We start from the raw sequence: 17,348 nt of genomic DNA on the forward strand, positions 1-17,348 counted from the left end.
TTTGGAATTTCGGATAAAGGATTTTCAACCTGTTCTACTATTACTACTACTATACTACAGAAATCTTCACTTCTACGAAGCTCAATATAATGAATTTCAGTTTTAGCAAACTTTTTGAGCCAGTCAGGTATATGCAGGGATATACCAAATAAGTTTGATAGTGTGGGTTTTGGTTCAGTGATGGGCTGTCTGAACATGTAAAGTAATACCTCGGTTTTCGAGGGCCTTACTTTACGAGCATTTTGATTTACGAGCAAAAGAAAATCACTAAATATGACTTGGTTTACGAGTAGTGACTTGGTGTACGAGCATCCTGTTTGTATGAGTTGATGACGCGAGCGTGGGTTCGCGTTGTTAGCTGCAAGTTGAGAGGACTCAGTGCAGAAAACAATGGGAATAGGGTCTCAAGTTGGTATTACACCGGGCCCTTTTCCCCCAACCGTGTTTTTTGGGTGTGCGTCACATACGACCAAGGTCGGCTGCCCATATCCACAACGTAAACAAACCTTTCGCTCTGTATCCACATGGTGCCATTTGCCAAAGTAGGGGCTGTTGTGGCTTGTGCTGCTGTTACCCAAATTATGGACTTGTATAATCACAAGTCTACTGCGTGCCATCGTTTTCAGTGCCATCATTGATGAGAATCCAGCCTCGCAGCGATAGGTCGAGGTCCAGTATGGTCAGTGCATGCACCGAAAGAAGAGGATAGTCATCCTTCAGTGTCGCTCAAAATGTCTGAAGCTCTTGTTCAGAAAAATCGACTTTCAACTGAGTATCCTCACGAATTTGAAGAAATTCTACCTTCGCAGCAACATCAGTATCACTGATGGCACTGTCCTTCACTGAGAAGGGTCTGGAGATCCACGCATCAGTACAGCGGTCATCCAGTCCTGGAAAGTAACTTTCGATGGCGTCATTCACCGCCAGAAGATGAGCTGAGATCTCCTCACGGAAACTGCATTCAGCTTCTGCCATAGAATCTAGGATAGTTGTCATATGAGGGAAGAAAGTTGTGTCACTGTCCTGAACTCTTTTCACGTACAGTTGAATCTTACACTTGAATACTGCCACTTTGTCACGAACTGTGTGCAGCATTGCAAGGTTTCCTTGGAGTGAAATATTCAGGGAATTCACTTCAGAGAAGAAATCAGCCAAGTAGGCAACCTTTGTTACGAAACAGTCATCTTGCATAATTTTGTGAAGAAGATTTTCTTTCGAGGTACAACTTTCTTGCAACAGCTTCGTTATTTCCTCTCGAAGTTGCAGCACGCGATTCAGAACTTTGCCACGTGAGAGCCAACGTACCTCCGTGTGAAACAGGAGAACAGAGAAGTCAGAGCCCATTTCTTCACAAAGCACTTTAAAAATCCTTGAAGTTGTTGCGCTCCCTCGGGTATGGTTCACAATCTTCACAACGTCTGTGAGCACTTCTTGAAGTCCAGGTGGGATAGTCTTCATCGCCAAAGCATAAAGATGAATCATGCAATGAGTGAAGGAGACATGCGGAGCGACATTCTTCACGAATCTGTCTGTACACAGACCGACAAGTGCTTCCCAACTCAGCCCATGTTTGATAAGGAGAGAGGCTTCTAGGATTTTGAAAATATCTTCTCCACGAGTTGTTGTGGCCACTGGCTCAGAGTACAAGTACTCATCCTTCATACCTTCCTTGTCAAGGTAGCAAACATAAGCAATAAGTTGGGAACATGAGGCAACATCTGTCGACTCATCCAGTTGCAAGGAATAAACAGGACTACTCTTCACGGCACTCACCACTTGCAGGAGAGTATCCTCACTCATGTCCGAGATCCTACTTTTGACTGTATCATTCAAAAGGGAAATTGCCCTCAACTTGTGTGCCTGCTGTTCTACAAGAATCATCTTCGTTGTTTCCAGAATGCAAGGCTTAATCAGATTTTCAGCAATGGTATGAGGCTTCTTGGTCTGCGCGATTTTTTAGAGCAATTCTGTATGAAGCCCCCAGGGCGCTGCTTTGTTCTGACGAGCAAACTGACCAGTGGAATCAATGTGACTGGCCTTCAGAGCAGCTTCTTTTCGCTTGAAGTAGTCCAAGCTTTTGTCCACCAGTTGGCTATGGTAAGACTCAAAATGAACCTTCAGTTTGCTTGGCCTCATACTTTCATGACTCAAAACCTTGGTGCAACTGCTGCGCCTTGGGAGTCACAGCCAGGAGCGGAGCACATACAGACCCTGCCCCCGTAGCTGTGATCTGACTGACTGACTGATTGTGGTTGATGTTTTCAGCAGCTGGCCGCTTCACATACATGAAATAAATTATCTTCTCCCAAACACTCCGCGACCCCTCGAGAAACCCCAAACGACCCCCCCCAGGGGGTCACAACCCCAGGTTAAGAACCGCTGATCTACACTATTTGGGCGGTCACAGCCATGCACGGCATGTCATTCTCGAGAACTTCCAACAAACCCACAAAAAATGAGTTCCTGAAGGGGGGGGGGGGGCGCACATGCCCCCTGTGCCCACCCCCACTCCCCCCTCCTGGCTACGTCACTGCCTCCAATGGTTTTGGCTCTAGTGTGCGATCTTTGTGTTTTTAGCACTTTAGTTATCTTTATTCTGTATATAATAACAAGTACATGATTTATATGTTAATATTGTTTGGGATATGGGATGCATAAATGGGATTCCCATTAAATTAATGTGTAAATTTGTGTTGGTTTAAGAGTGTTTTGATTTGTGAACAAAATTCTGGAATGAATTAAACTCGTACACTGAGGTACGACTGTACATGCAGGTCAGTCAGTGGCGGTGGAAACAAGGCTGACCATGCGGTGCCCGCTGCTCCATCTAGCTCTTTCTACGTGACTAAACACCTCTGCTTGCATCCTACTCTGCCTCACTCAGTATCCTGCTTTCCACTGTGTCTCACTATGTTGCCTGCCTCCTGTGCCTCACCTCGTTGCCTGCTGCGATGACCTCTCCTTTTGCTGCTTCCACTCTGAATAAGGTTGTTGCTGTGAACAAGAGGCAAACCCTGTCTTGCTAAGAAGCTGGAGATCATTGACAAGCATGACAGTGGACTCAACTGGCCTGACCTCATGCAGGAGTACGGGCTGAAGAAGACCTTCCTCCACAACATCCTGAAGGTGAAAGAGAAGATTAGGGAGACAATAAAGTACATGGAGAGTGGCCAAGGAACACTAAAGTGTTTAGGAGAAGAAAACTTTCATGCAAGAAGTTTGACAAGGCAGTGAACAAGTGGTGTACACAGGAGAGAAGTAAGGCTGTTCCTGTGTCTGGCACTGAGATCCAGGATGCCACACACCAACTTTTTTGACACCTTGACTATGAGCAGTTGAGGTTGGCTGTGGAGATCTAGGTAGTGTAATGGCATTAGTAACAGGATGATCAGTGGAGAGGTACTGTACTAAGTGCTGATCTTGCTGTGGTGGAGCTGTTTGTGCAGCAGATGGTGAAGCTGGTGGAGGGGGAAGACTTGCACCTCCTTCAAATCTACAACACTGATGAGATGGGGCTGTTCTGGCATGCTCTCTCAAAGAATACAGGCTTCCAAGGACATTAGCTGCATGCCAGGACTCAAGGCCATGAAGAAGAGCACGTCCATCCCTGTCTGTGCTAACGATGATGGCTGGCATCGTCTTGAGCCAGTCATTGTTGGCAAGAGCAAGCAGCCTAGGTCGCTGAAGGACACAATGGCCAAGCTTCCTGTTGGGTACTACAGGAACAAGTCAGAATGCTTTACCCAGGAGACTGATAGTGATTGTTTCCACCACATGTTTGACCCAACAGTTCTTCATTATCAGGCATGGTACGGCATCAGTGGAGATGACATTAAGGCCATGCTGTTGCTTGATAATGCCCCAGCTCATCCAGTCACTGTCAAGCACTGCAGCAAGGATGGACAAGTAAGGAGCATGTTTCTCCAGCAGGACAAGCTGATCCAACTCAAGATCTCAGAGTTTTTCAAGCCTGTGCCTTTTAGTAGAGACAAGAGGAGGCGCACAGACTCTAGAGGTTTCTCTGGTGTCTGTGACATCTGGCTCCACTTGCAGCGTCACTCCCTCCCACAATCGATTTGTTAAAGTGAGGGTTTCCTGTAAAACTACATTTTTTTATGGTAACAAGCAGCTCAAGGGCAAAAGAAAAAGATAAACAACAAAAAAAAACCAGCTGTGCACTGCTCCGGCAAAAGGAAATTAATGAATGGCCAGAAGAGAGAGTCAATTTCAGTTAGAGAGGTGTCTTGTTACTCCCCTCTTGATGGGGTTCGAGTCTTAGGCAGGAGGAAATACATACAAAGGAAGCATGTTCCAGAGTTTATCCATGAAAAGAACGAAACAATGAATATTCTGGCTAACTCCTGCATATGGGATTTCAATAGCATATGGATGAGCAAGAGTAAAAATTTGTGTGCAGTGGGGCCTTGGAAGGTAGAAGGTAAAGTTAGGGGCATATGCTATAGCTGTGAGTGGCCTTGGTGTCCATCTCCATTACATCGGCCTTTGAGTGTGTGGTGGATGAGAACCCATTACCCCAGGACGCAGGGCCAGTGTGACATCTGGGTTACCATAGTTTACCTTACCGAGGCTTCCCCAGGCTGGGATTTGAACCTGGACTTGTAGATTCTTAGCTAGGCAAACTGATCACTTCAACACAGAGGTGTAGCAGGAGGGATCCTCTGTTAAAAGATGTTGACTAATTCAGAGTAGAGTGATCGGCATGAGAGAGGATAGAACAGCTTGTTGTGTTTTGGGAAGATCATTAATGAACAGTAGAATGAAAATGGGAGATAGAACAGAGCTTTGTGGAACACCAATGTTGATAAGTTTAGCTGTAGAACAGTGACAGTCTACCATAACAGAGATCGATTGACTTGAAAGGAAACTGGAGACAAAAGTACATAGAGAGAGATTGAATCTAAAAAGTGGATTAGAAAGCAAAGATCTTTGAAAATGGCCTCCATCTATTAGAGTTGCATTGTGAGGGGTATCTTTTCTCCTATCCTTTAACAAAGCAATTCATTGGCCCCAGCCCGCCAATGACTGTGGCCGACAACCATCTTTATTTAGTATTACAACATAATAAACACATTGTTCTTGAGCTAACAGAGTCTGTGATTGATATGGCTATCAACCACCGTCGCCTCAAAGTCCAGGTCAGCAATGTGGGTGGTCTTGGGTGCAGGTGGCCTGGTTCCTCTCAGACAGACCAAGGCTGACCTCAGGAGGGAGAAGGACAGCCTGCATCTCGTCCCAATTACCACACTGCTTCTCGGTTGCTGTTTCTTATCCGCCAGTGTTTCGGCGAGTCTCGCATAGAAGCTCTGCGCCCTTGGTCTCATCCCTCCCGATGTCGTGAATACTAGTGGGGTGAAGGAGCCCCAGTCCACACTCTGCATTCTTTCCTCATACACTCCATTATTCTCACGTTCATTTCTTCTGTGGGCTGCATCGAGGGTCAGGTCTCTCTGGCAATGGGCCATGGGATCAAAGATCCTTATATCAAAGTACGCCCTTTGTCCACGAGTCCAAAACCCTCTGAAGCCACGCCAACATCCACTCGTGCCTTGTTCGAACCACCATCGGTGTGTCTGGTGAGGTGCTCGCCTTGCAGAGGAAGCAGCATGGGCTCCATTGTTACGTTGTGACAGATTTCTTTCTGCATCCAAGCTGTCACGTCTTTCACTTCATCATGTCTCATGCAGACGAAGCCTCCTGTCTTGCAGGTCATGGCACGATGTTGGCTGAATGGTGAGCCACAGGTAGGCTATACCTTAGTAACGAAGCAATCGCAAAAATATTTGATATGAAGAAAAAGTGAGGTCAACATCGTCTTCCTGAGGAAATTCTGCCTTGCATTAGGATAAATTTGTAACTGTGATGTATGCACAAATACACAAAGATGAGGGTTAAGGAAAATAAAGCAAACATTTCTCCCTCTTACTTGGCTTCTACTCCTCATTGCTTGGCACTGCTGGCTGGGAGGAAGGAGGTACTGCTGGTGATAGCATGGCTCAAATCGACTCTCAGACTTCATGGCATGTTCATGTGGTCCTTAGATGTTTTCACTCTGGAATGTATCATATACCTTGTAATCAAGAGAGTGTGCAGATCCAGAAACCATGCTGGAAAAAATATTGAGATGTAAAGAAGCCGAGTAATTTGGGTAGAAGCCAAGTAGGCAGGAGAAAATGTTTGTGCTCTATTTTATTTAACCCTCATTTTTGTACAGTAAAACCCCGATTATCCGAAAGCGGATTATCCGAAAAACCGGATTATCCGAAATTGATCTGGATAATGCAATTAAAATTTTTTTTTTTTTCTATACTAAAACGTTATAAAACCTCAAAAATAAATAAAAGTAACTACATATGTACTATATTAACACATTTAAAATTGATGAGAACAGTTAAAATGAATATGCTTTCTAATACGTATTGCCGAAATAGCTTGTAACGAATAGATCAATGTATTAGACAAAAAACATTAAACAAACTCTCAACAACACCACGTCCGCACCTTCGCCCCAGCAAGGACGTAGGTGCGGTAACGAACAAACTACTGCGACTAATCTCACCCCGTACTCTCATGACAACGCCCCAACCACGACTCCCCTCTCCACTCCCTGCCACAGTCCCCTTCCACCATACGAGTTGCGCGATAATATGAGTCATCATACTGTGTCTCCACCTGCACGATGCATCAAGGTCACACTTGCAAGCTTGCACAACCATTCACAATCGCACTCTGCAACATTCACAATTCAGATCTGCAACGCTCACAAGTATCAACATACACTGGTCCAGACAAGGAGACACACAGACAAACATACAATAAAACATTTACATCACATGTTTTAAGCGTACTACTTTGTTTAGCGTAGCGTGTGTTTGTTTGGTTTCATTGTTTACATCGTCAGTCGGCGGCAGTCGCGTCACACACTTCACACTGGGCAGTCGCCAGCGCATTCTACCTGTGCTTCGACCTCACTTCTTTCTACATCACCATGCCGAAAGAAACCGGGAAAAGGAAGAAAGTCGTCCTTACCATACAGCAGAACACAATGCCGACGATCAAACTGGCGGCGATCAAAATGGCGGCCATAAATCCGGATTATCCGAAAAATCGGCTTATCCGAAAGAGGCTTCCCCCCTTCCATTTCGGATAATCGGGGTTTTACGTATATTTTGCTTGCATGACACTTACAAATTTATTCAAATGCAATGCAAAATTTCCTCAGGAAGATGATACTGGCCTCAGTTTTTCTTCATATCAAATAGTAGTGTCAAGAAATTGGGTAGGAGTGAAGTGTGTGCAGTCGTTGGCCTGGAGCAGTGGCGGCACCAAGGCCGTGTATCCCGGGACCAGCCTCAGACACACTCTAGTCCATAACTTGAACTCAATGGAAAGTACTACTTTGACAGTTCACCAAGTGGCCACATATGGCGCTGCCTGTATAGCTAATATGGTCTATTTACTAGCTTTTGGAGGTTCAAATTGTTCTGGTAAGGGCTTCAAAAATGTTGATGAAGGAAAATATTAAAGCTGGCTCACAATAAAAAGTTTGAAAATCACTTCTACACCATCCACTTGACTACAGATTTTTTTATTTTCATTGAATCAGCAAAATGTTACTATGCTAGTGAAGTAAATTTATTTCTGAAAGATGTATGATGTACTGCTAGAGTTTGAATGTTAATTTAAAGCTTCTTTTAATTTTCCTTTCAGGCTGGGCCAAGCTGAAAATAGAAGAATGTGCTGCAAAGAGACAGGCAATGATTGACAGCGGCAAAGGTAAGGCAGAGAGAGAGAGAGAGAGAGAGAGAGAGAGAGAGAGAGAGAGAGAGAGAGAGAGAGAGAGAGAGAGAGAGAGAGATTTACATAGATTTACATAGAAATTCAGGCCACACAGACCCTGTGGTCCAGACTACTATCCATATCAGACACTATGACATACAGTACCCTTTCGAGTTTCGCGCTATCCGAGTTTCGCGATCCACGAGTTCTGCGGTTAGTCCTAAATTCTTGTCATCCCGACTTTTGCGCATCATCACCCCGAGTTTCGCGCTGCTTTGACACTTACAGGTCACGTCTACTTACCATCGGCGTCACGCACGCTACCTTTAAAGATAGTATCACACTGAATGTTTTCCTCCAAACATTGTGGCTATGACAAGAGAGAGAGAGAGAGAGAGAGAGAGAGAGAGAGAGAGAGAGAGAGAGAGAGAGAGAGAGAACGGGTCGTTTTGAAGCCGCAGTTGAAGGCGGCTGCCTTACGATTGGCTGACAGTTCTGAAAACACGCTTGTGATTCGCTGGGAGTCTGATGACGTCATTGCTGACGCTCACCCTATCAGCGGCTTCACTGCCTTAAGGTGGTGTCACAATGGCTGTTTTTGTCCAACCGTATGGCTATGGGCAATGCCTGTACACCCAACCAGGAGCGAGTTCACGGTTATCCGTAAGCTGGTGTCACACAGGGCTTTTTTCTTCCCGCCGAGTTGGCGGCAGCTAGGGCAACCAGCAACTCCAACTTTTCTGGGTGTGTGTCACACACGCCCAAGGTTGGTTGCCCGTATCCACATCAACAACGTAAACAAAGCACTTGCCCTGTAGCCTATCGACTTGGCATTGTCCGCTAAAGTAAGGGCTGTCGCGGCTTGTGCTGCCATTACCCAAGTTATGGACTTGTTGCTGCAGTTAAATGGAAGGAAGAAACAGTTGTGGGTGTGGCATGCCTGTGGTTCCTGCATGCCAGTTCTCATTGTCACCACTGCACGTGCGTGGCTATCCCATCCATCTTGACTCAACCACATAAACACACGGATCAAATAACACACACACACACACACACACACACACACACACACACACACACACACACCACTCATTAAGAATCATTGCAGATGTTTCTGACAAACTGAAACAACTTCACCATTTCTTGAGTGTGTTAGAACGTATTTGGTGAGTGGCTCACATGAACCAAACCTAGCTCTTGGCAAGAAGAGAGCAGTCGTCTTTAACACTGCTCTCTTCTTGCCATTGGGTATGTTTGGTTTGTATGAACCACTCACCAAATAAGTTCTAACACACTCTAGGAAATGGTGAAGCCATTTTTGTTTGTGAGAAACATCTGCCATGGTTCATGATGAGTCTGGTGTGTGTGTGTGTGTGTGTGTGTGTGTGTGTTGTTACTCGATCCACGTGTTTATGTGGTCGGAGTCTAGATGGGTGGGTTGGCTGCTCACGCACAGTGGTGACAATAAGAACTGGCACGGAAGAACCACAGACACGCAACACCCACAACAGCTTCTTTCTTCCATTTAACTGCAGCAACAAGTCCATAACTTGGGTATGACAGCACAAGCCGCGACAGCCCTTACTTTAGCAGATGACACCATGTCGAAACAGGGCAAGTGCTTTGTTTACATTGTGGATGTGGATACGGGCAACTGACCTTGGCCATGTGTGACGCACACTCGGAAAAGTTGGATTTGCCAGTTGCCCAAGCTGCCGCCAACGCGGTGGGAAGAAAAGGGCCCAGTGTGACACCAGGTTATGGACAACAGACAACTCGCTCCTGGATGGGCGCACGGGCATTGCCAGTAGCCACAACGGTTAGAGGAAAATGTCCAGTGTGACACTGCCTTAAGGCAGCGAGGCCGCTGACCGGGTGAGTGCTGGCGATGATGTCATCGGACTCCCAGCGAATCACAAGCGTGTTTTCAGAGCTCAGCCAATCGTAAGGCTTCATCTGTGGCTTTAAAACGACCCGTTCTCTCTTCCTGTTTTCTTCCTTTTTCCAAGGTACATATTTTGAGATAACAAGGGAGTAAAGGAGGAAAAAAGTGAGCTCTGGGGGGCAGCATGAGCCATTTATAATGGCGCCACTATAAACAGTTGCCTGAGCCATGACGGGCTCGGGGCCGACCATGAGGCCCAGATGGATGGTCTACGGGCGCCATAGCCCACATATAAAAAAGAAGAAAAAAAAAAAAAAATCTCCACGGGTCGGAACAGATAAGCGCTTTTTCAGCATTTTCAGTACATCGAGTTTCGCGATCCTCGAGTTTAGCGCTATACCTTCAGAACGAAGCGAGCGCGAAACTCGAGAGGTAATGTACAGTTTTTCGCAAATATCTTTCGAACTCTCTCTCTCTCTCTCTCTCTCTCTCTCTCTCTCTCTCTCTCTCTCTCTCTCTCTGTACATGAGATGTGAAGCTATGCACACATGTGACTTGTCTACATTGGCAGATAACTCAAAAGTATATGCTAAGTATGGTAGGGTGTTTCATGCACACAACCCTGATTCTGTTTCCAGTGTATCTGGACGTTGCTTAAGTGCTGTATGAAGTTTGTTTGGCAATTATACGACCATTGAAAATTGTACGAGTATATGACCCTCCTTCCCACAGGTTACGTTGAGCGTGTGATGGGATGAAGTACATAGCTGACGCTTGAGCATTTATAGGAAATCGCGTAAGAGACGGAAAGGAATAAGGGTGGAATGGAAGTGGGAATTCATTGCAGAGTAAAAACGTGAAACGAAATTGGAGAAATATATGAATAATTTATTCTGATGTTTGGAAAAGACTGCATACGATATGGGTTCATGTAGATATGTTAAAAGTCATAGAATACAAAAATAGACAGCGAGTATATGATGGGTGGATTAATAATGTAAACAACTGACCATATATGTTACAGGTAACTCGATTTACGCGAGTTTGGTTTACGCGTTTTTGAAATAACGTGGGGTCCAAAATCCAAGTAAATGTTTAATTTACACGTTTTTTCACTTATACGTGATATTTTATGGAGTGGCCACCAGATGTCTCACGCAACTGGACTCACACGGCACTGCGGCCACACAGCTGAGCTCAGTTCTTCCCGCGCGCCACTTGAACAACAATACAGTGCCCACGCTGCCACGTTACTCAACAATAGGGGTGGGCAGGTACTGGTACCAGTACCTGTACTAACGGTACCAGCTATACGGTACCGGTACCAAGCAGTTTGGTACCGGTACCAATACTAGCCAGCCGCTCATGGTGTCCCTCATTTCTTCCTCACATGAGTGAGGCTGAGACTGAGTGCCTGAGTGGATATCTCGGTGATATGGATATTCTCTCTCTCCCTCTCTCTCTCTCTCTCTCTCTCTCTCTCTCTCTCTCTCTCTCTCTCTCCACTGAATGAAGTGAATACCATATTTGCGGCGTATAACGCGCACGCCAGATTTTAAGTCAACAATTTTGAAGAAAAAAAAGTTCTTAAAATGCTCACAAATATATATGGTTAAAGAACATTGACGATGTACACTTTCCCAAAATTTATATATTTTTTGGCGTAATCTCTACTGCTTGAATTGACAAGTGTCCTTGAGTAAAGAAATGAAAATGGCGGCCGGGCTGGTTTTGTGAGAAATACATCCCCGTTCATACTGATGATGCACAGCTTCTGATATAATAAGCATATTATTCCCACCATCACTCGTAGGTTATGACAGACAACTAGGCAAGACACAATTCACACTGTTCTGGTGACACGCGGCATGCAGCTGTTTGTTGTATGGGTGTGGTTGTGTGGTTTGTAAACAATGCAAATGGCGGCGGGGCTGGTATTGCGCGAAATAACTCCTCGTACAAGACTCATGCTGTACAGTTTCTGATATCATATTTACCCCATTATTCTCACTAATATTAATAATTAATAATGAACACATGGATATTTTTTTCCAATATTTTTCCGGGATAACAGCAAGGCATGGGCAATCCTCCACCGATTTCAATTTTGTATAGTAGTTATTAGATCGCCCTGTATTCTATGGTAACATATTGTAGTGCTGACTTGCCTGATGGGCGAGCCTCCAACAACCCACTTAGCCAGTGGGGTACCTCTTTGGCCGACTGGTAAAGGAGTGGCTCTCCCGTTACGCTGGTCGCGGGTTCTATCCCCGGCGCCGGCAAACCTTTCCTTGTCTGGATTAATTTCTCGTGTGTTCCGTTACACGCAGAGGACGTGTGGGAGTGTAGTAATGAGCAAATTCTGGCATTTCAATATTATAAGACAGCCATGGACTATGATGGATTATAAGCAATAATAAAGGTAAGTTTGCCGTTGTTATTGGATAAGACGAAAAACAAACCCTTAAAAACGCCCCAAAGAAGAATAAAAATCATTAAAAATTTGTACATTCGGTGTATTACGTGCAGGGCTAAACTTTCAGGCATTTTTTTATGTGAAAAAGGTGCGCGCTATACGCTGAAAAACACGGTATTTATTTTTCGACAGAAACCTACCTTTGTTTGATTTACATTGTTTTTGATTTACGCGACCTCTCCAAGGACGCAATACTCGCGTAAATCGAGAGTTACCTGTAGTTTAATATTCATCACCATCGACAAACAGGTCATCCTCGTCATCACTGTTGATGCTGATGCAGATGGGATATAATTTCTATTTATCTGCTATTATTTCAAGTCATACGTGTGCATGGATTCATATCTCATGTACAGCGCAAGTGGAAAAGAGAGAGAGAGAGAGAGAGAGAGAGAGAGAGAGAGAGAGAGAGAGAGAGAGAGAGAGAGAGAGAGTGCGGGGGAGGAGGAGGAGGGTAGGAGGGAGGGAAAGGGAGGGATGGGAGCAGGGGAAGCCAGGGGTGGAGGTAGTTGGTGGATACACGTCACAAATGTGTCACGCCTCACCTATTCGAATGTGTAAGTGGCTCACGCAGGTTTTGCCATCACAGACAGGAGTAAACGCCATAATTAACCACATCCGGCAATGCACAATAGCATAAAAAATTAGATAATTGTGTGAAACAATCTGTGCCAAAGCCCCATGCTGACCTGAGTCTTTGTTTGAAAGATATTTGCGAAAAACAGTATGTCATAGTGTCTGATATGGATAGTAGGTGGTCTGTCCTTAAGCTTAAGTGAATTTATATTAATCTGATGGCACCAAAACTTTGTATTTCTGTTTTAGTAAATATTAAGTTGAAGGAAGTGCTGGCCGAGCTTGTTTTGAACTCCTCCGGGACCGGCAGCGGTGGTAATCTTGGTGCTGCCATGACCGGCCCTCCAGCGCTGAACACCAAAAATAGCCTGTATTCACACTCTCCTTACTCTTAACCTACAGTGGACGAGCAAATGAAACAGTCTTTTTCCTCACTATTAAGTCTTCCTCTTTCTAATGATGCCATCCAGAAGTCTCTACCTGCCGTGGTTATGGAGAGACAGTGAGTTGAAGAGGACAGAATTTTGGTGGGAACGGCCACTTGCCTTCCATCTGTTGGTTTTGGCTGCTTGGCCGTGGCTAGGTCGTAATGAAAACGGGTGCCCTGAGTTCTATTTATGCAAGCCAGATTATAACGTAAACTCCCTCCATGCAATACAGCCCCTACTATGTGTGTACTAAGTGGGTGAGCGCGGGCGGGTAATACACGTGGCATTCAGGTCTGAGGGTGAGAAGTTGCGAGCAGGAAATTGGACTCATTGGAATCAGTGCCACTGCTTTCTGCCATTGTGAGAGTAGAGCAGAGACTGACAGAGTAGCTGAACTAACTCTCAGGCAGAGTTCCCAATGAGTGAATTACAAAAAATAGCAAAATATAGCTAAATGTTGTGTAAAATCAGCAAGGCCCTTTTAACCGTCTCCGGTCCTTGCCCGGTAAAGTGGCTAAAGCGGTCTCCGGTCCTTTAGGGGTTAAAGGAGTCAGTCATGATGCACTGGACCACTGAAGGATGAAGCTTATTCCATTCTTGCAGCAAAACATTGGTGAAAAAAAAATTGATGCAGTCTGAATTTACTTTTTTATACTTAAGTTTTGTGCCATTATTTCTCGCTTGAAAAGTGTAATTGATTGCAAGAAACTTTAATTTTTTCACACTCGTAAAGCCATTAAGTAATTTGAAACATTTGATCAATTTTTCTCAGAGATTATGTTTCTCAATAGAGAACATGTTATTAGTGTTATGTTACTTCTCCTCTGTCCACCATCTAGTGTAGGCACCGTGGGATGAAAGTGACTGACACAAGCTGTGTGGAACTCGCTCCCTTTATTCAGAAGCGGTCATACCTAGAAAGTAGCACGACTGCCATCAACACACGCTAAACAGATTCACTACAGAGTAGTCCTCACTATTGTCACAAAATGAATAACCAACTCAGAGGTCATTTCGTGTACACTACAGGACAAAATTGATACCTACACTTAACCGGGACAGTCAACTTTCCCGATATCCGAGCTGCACTCGTAGGTGGAGACGTGTGGCTCTGAGGTGTGCCCCTTGATCCTGTTGTCCTGCTTCTGCACCCAGCCAGAGGAGGGCCTCATGCAGGCACCCCAGCCAGCACTCTTATCTCTCCCTTACTGCTGCGTTGACAACTTGGGCGTACAAACATCTGCCCACCACCACCACCGCCACCACCGAGTGCCACACCATCGCTTCGCTTCGCTCCTAACTTCACAATACGGCATTACAGTTCACAAGCATATTCATCTACATGAATCATTGTACACTCCAGTACACCTGGCTGCATTTCATTAGTGCCAAACATGGCAAACATTCACATTTATATAATTTGTTTCTGTACCAACATGATGTGATGCCAAAACTGCTGGCATAACACTTTTACTCTGTCAGTCAACACCGAGCAACCGAACCACACCAACACACCACAGATCCAGTCCTCCAACTTCACTACTTATACCCTTTCACTTATCCATTTTGCGATTTGGCGACAAACATATTCGTTCGTGCATAACCCAGCTGCTGATGGCGTAGGCGGCGGCTACATCTAGTCACATTTTCTTGTCTTTTTCTACCCTACTAATAGCTTGAAAGCAGTAGGTTGCCATTCAAAGAATTCAATTGTGCTGCGAGAAGCAGCAAAGAAGATGACAGAAAAGAGAAAGAGTCATAACGATGAGTCAAAGGAGATGTGCCTCTGCATGGCGTTATCACCTTGCTCGCACGCCTCTGCTCTGTATGAAGCCTTATACCTCCACCACCCTGGCCTTCCCTCAACACAGCAACAGCCATCTCCACCACCACAAGTCATTGCTGAAAAGAAAAAATGAGTAAAAACAACTGCTTTAATTGCTCCATCACCGTCACCTGCCTCTCATATGGGGAGTTGTCAGCCATAACGCCTCGTCGCTATGTGGATGATGCTGGGAATGGGAGAGAGATCACAGACCTCAACTACAAGCTTGTATGAGGCCTTGATAGATGACCTTGGTTGTGCTGGGCTCAACAGATTTGCCAAGGCACAGAGCATTCCTCTCATGACAAAGTGGAAGGTTCAACAGGTATGAAAATTTTCTGTACAACAGGATGTGGAAACACTATGAAGGCACAGAAGGAAGCAGTTGATGTAATTTTTCGTCACTATGTTTCTCTTGGTGTTCATCCCCATCCTGTGACAAAGTAGCTGGACATCGCTGTGACTTATGGCGACACAAGAGACGACACAATTTCCATATTGGTATGGGACTAGTAATCGACCAGACTTTGAACTCCTCTGCAATTTTTGCTCTATCTGCAGGTCCAAGCAGAAGTAAAACCTGCCAGTTAGGCCTGAATATGATGATAAACACTAGTTTACTTTTGATTGTACGTATTTCCTATCCCTGTAGAATTACATACCACAAAAAGCCTACAAGCACAACAATATACAGTGGAAACTCAATACTCAAACTTAATTCGTTCCAAATGGCTGTTCGAGTATCAAAAAGTTTGACTACCGATACCTATAAATCAGGTAATTCGTTCTAACCTTAGCAAAACCTTAAGTTTACAAAAATTTCAATGTAAATTTTTTTATAATTTTGATTTGTACTTACCGTAAGTGAAGGCTGGTGATGGATAACGTAGAAGAGGAGGGGAGAAGGGTGGGGAGGAGGAGGGAGGTTATTCGTCGGAGGACGAGTCACCGTCTGGTAACTCGTCTCCTGGTGTGATTCCTGTGAACCCACTAGTGGAGGGCTGTGGCTCACTAACACTTGCACTCTCACTAGATTCCTTTTTCAATAAGAATCTGTCTAATGTGATCTGCCTTTGCCTTTTTTTCAAAATGTCTCTGAAATGCTGCATCAAATTTTCATCAAACTGGTTTATGTTTCTGTGTATGGCAGCAATATCAGGGTGGCACCTCTCCAAAAAGTTTCCCAACTCTGTCCACTGCTGCAAATATTTCTTGATCTCTGCAGTGGAGACTCTTTCCTTGCTGTTCCCCTCCTCCTCCCCTGAAGACAGCTCCTCAGTTACCTCCTGCAGCTGTTCCTGGTGAAGTTGACGCAGCTCGTCAGTGGTGAGGTCTTCAGAGTGTGCTTGCACCAGCTCCTCCACATCATCACTATCCACCTCAATGCCTTTGGCCCTCCCCAGAGACACAATGTCCTCCACCACAGCAGACTCCTGGACTGAAGGCTCGAATCCCTCAAAATCCTTGGCTGTCACACAGGTCAGCCACAGATTTTTCCAGGCAGACTGCAAGGACCTCACAGAAACTTTACCCCAGGCTTTATCTATAAGCCTTAGGCAGTGGAGGATATTGAAGTGATTCTTCCAAAACTCCCTCAGAGTGAGCTCTGTTTCAGAAGTCACCTCAAAGCACCTCTCAAAAAGTGCTTTTGTGTACAGCTTCTTAAAGCTGGCGATGACATTCTGGTCCATGGGTTGGATCAGTGGCGTGGTGTTGGGGGGGATGAACATCACTTCGATGAATTTATACCCCTTACCCAATTCTTCTTCCACGCCTGGAGGGTGTGTAGGGGCATTGTCCATCAACAGGAGGGCCTTGAGTGGTAGATTCTTCTCTATTAGGTATGTCTTCACTGCAGGTGCAAACACCTCCACAAACCACTCCGTGAAGAACTGCCTGGTTGTCCAGGCTTTCTTGTTTGCCCTCCACATCACACTGAGTTTGCTCTTTTGCACACCGTTCTTCTTGAATGGCCTGGGGTTCTCCGAATGGTACACCAGCAGCGGTTTAATTTTGCAGTCGTCGCTAGCATTGGCGCACAGAAGCAGGGTTAGCCTGTCTTTCATGGGCTTGTGTCCTGGCAAACACTTCTCTTCCTTTGTTATATAGGTCCTGTTTGGTAGTTTTTTCCAAAACAGGCCTGTCTCATCACAATTAAAGACCTGTTGTGGGCTTAAGCGCTCCTTATCCACAAATCTTAAATTCAGGTACAAACTCCTCGGCGGCAACTTTGTCAGCACTTGCGGCCTCGCCGTGCCTCACAACAGAATGAATTCCAGTTCTCTTCTTGAAATTCCCAAACCACCCCTTACTAGCTTTAAAGTCTTCATTGGAGTCAGAGGTAGTGTCACAAATAAGATC

At 45.2% G+C, this 17,348-nt stretch overlaps 2 protein-coding genes across 2 annotated transcripts in view; one reads left to right on the forward strand and one right to left on the reverse strand.

The window, feature by feature from the left end:
* LOC127004769 (methylmalonyl-CoA mutase, mitochondrial-like) overlaps window positions 1-7,794 on the forward strand; it is a gene marked incomplete at its 3' end in the record, with an annotated part of 88,414 nt that extends 80,620 nt beyond the window's left edge. Inside the window, 1 exon segment of the mRNA XM_050872878.1 lies at window positions 7,729-7,794. Within this exon segment, the coding sequence (XP_050728835.1) occupies window positions 7,729-7,794 (66 nt within the window).
* A 7,852-nt stretch (window positions 7,795-15,646) lies between these two features.
* On the reverse strand, window positions 15,647-17,183 carry LOC127005293 (tigger transposable element-derived protein 1-like; the record flags this gene model as incomplete). Its single annotated transcript, XM_050874087.1, is given in 1 exon segment — window positions 15,647-17,183. A coding segment is annotated over 1 exon segment (1,270 nt), but the record flags the coding sequence as incomplete, so codon positions are not given.
* Between the last annotated feature and the right edge of the window lie 165 nt (window positions 17,184-17,348).

The sequence above is a fragment of the Eriocheir sinensis genome, chromosome 29 (assembly GCF_024679095.1).
Source record: "Eriocheir sinensis breed Jianghai 21 chromosome 29, ASM2467909v1, whole genome shotgun sequence".
Taxonomy (NCBI): Eukaryota; Metazoa; Arthropoda; class Malacostraca; order Decapoda; family Varunidae; genus Eriocheir; species Eriocheir sinensis.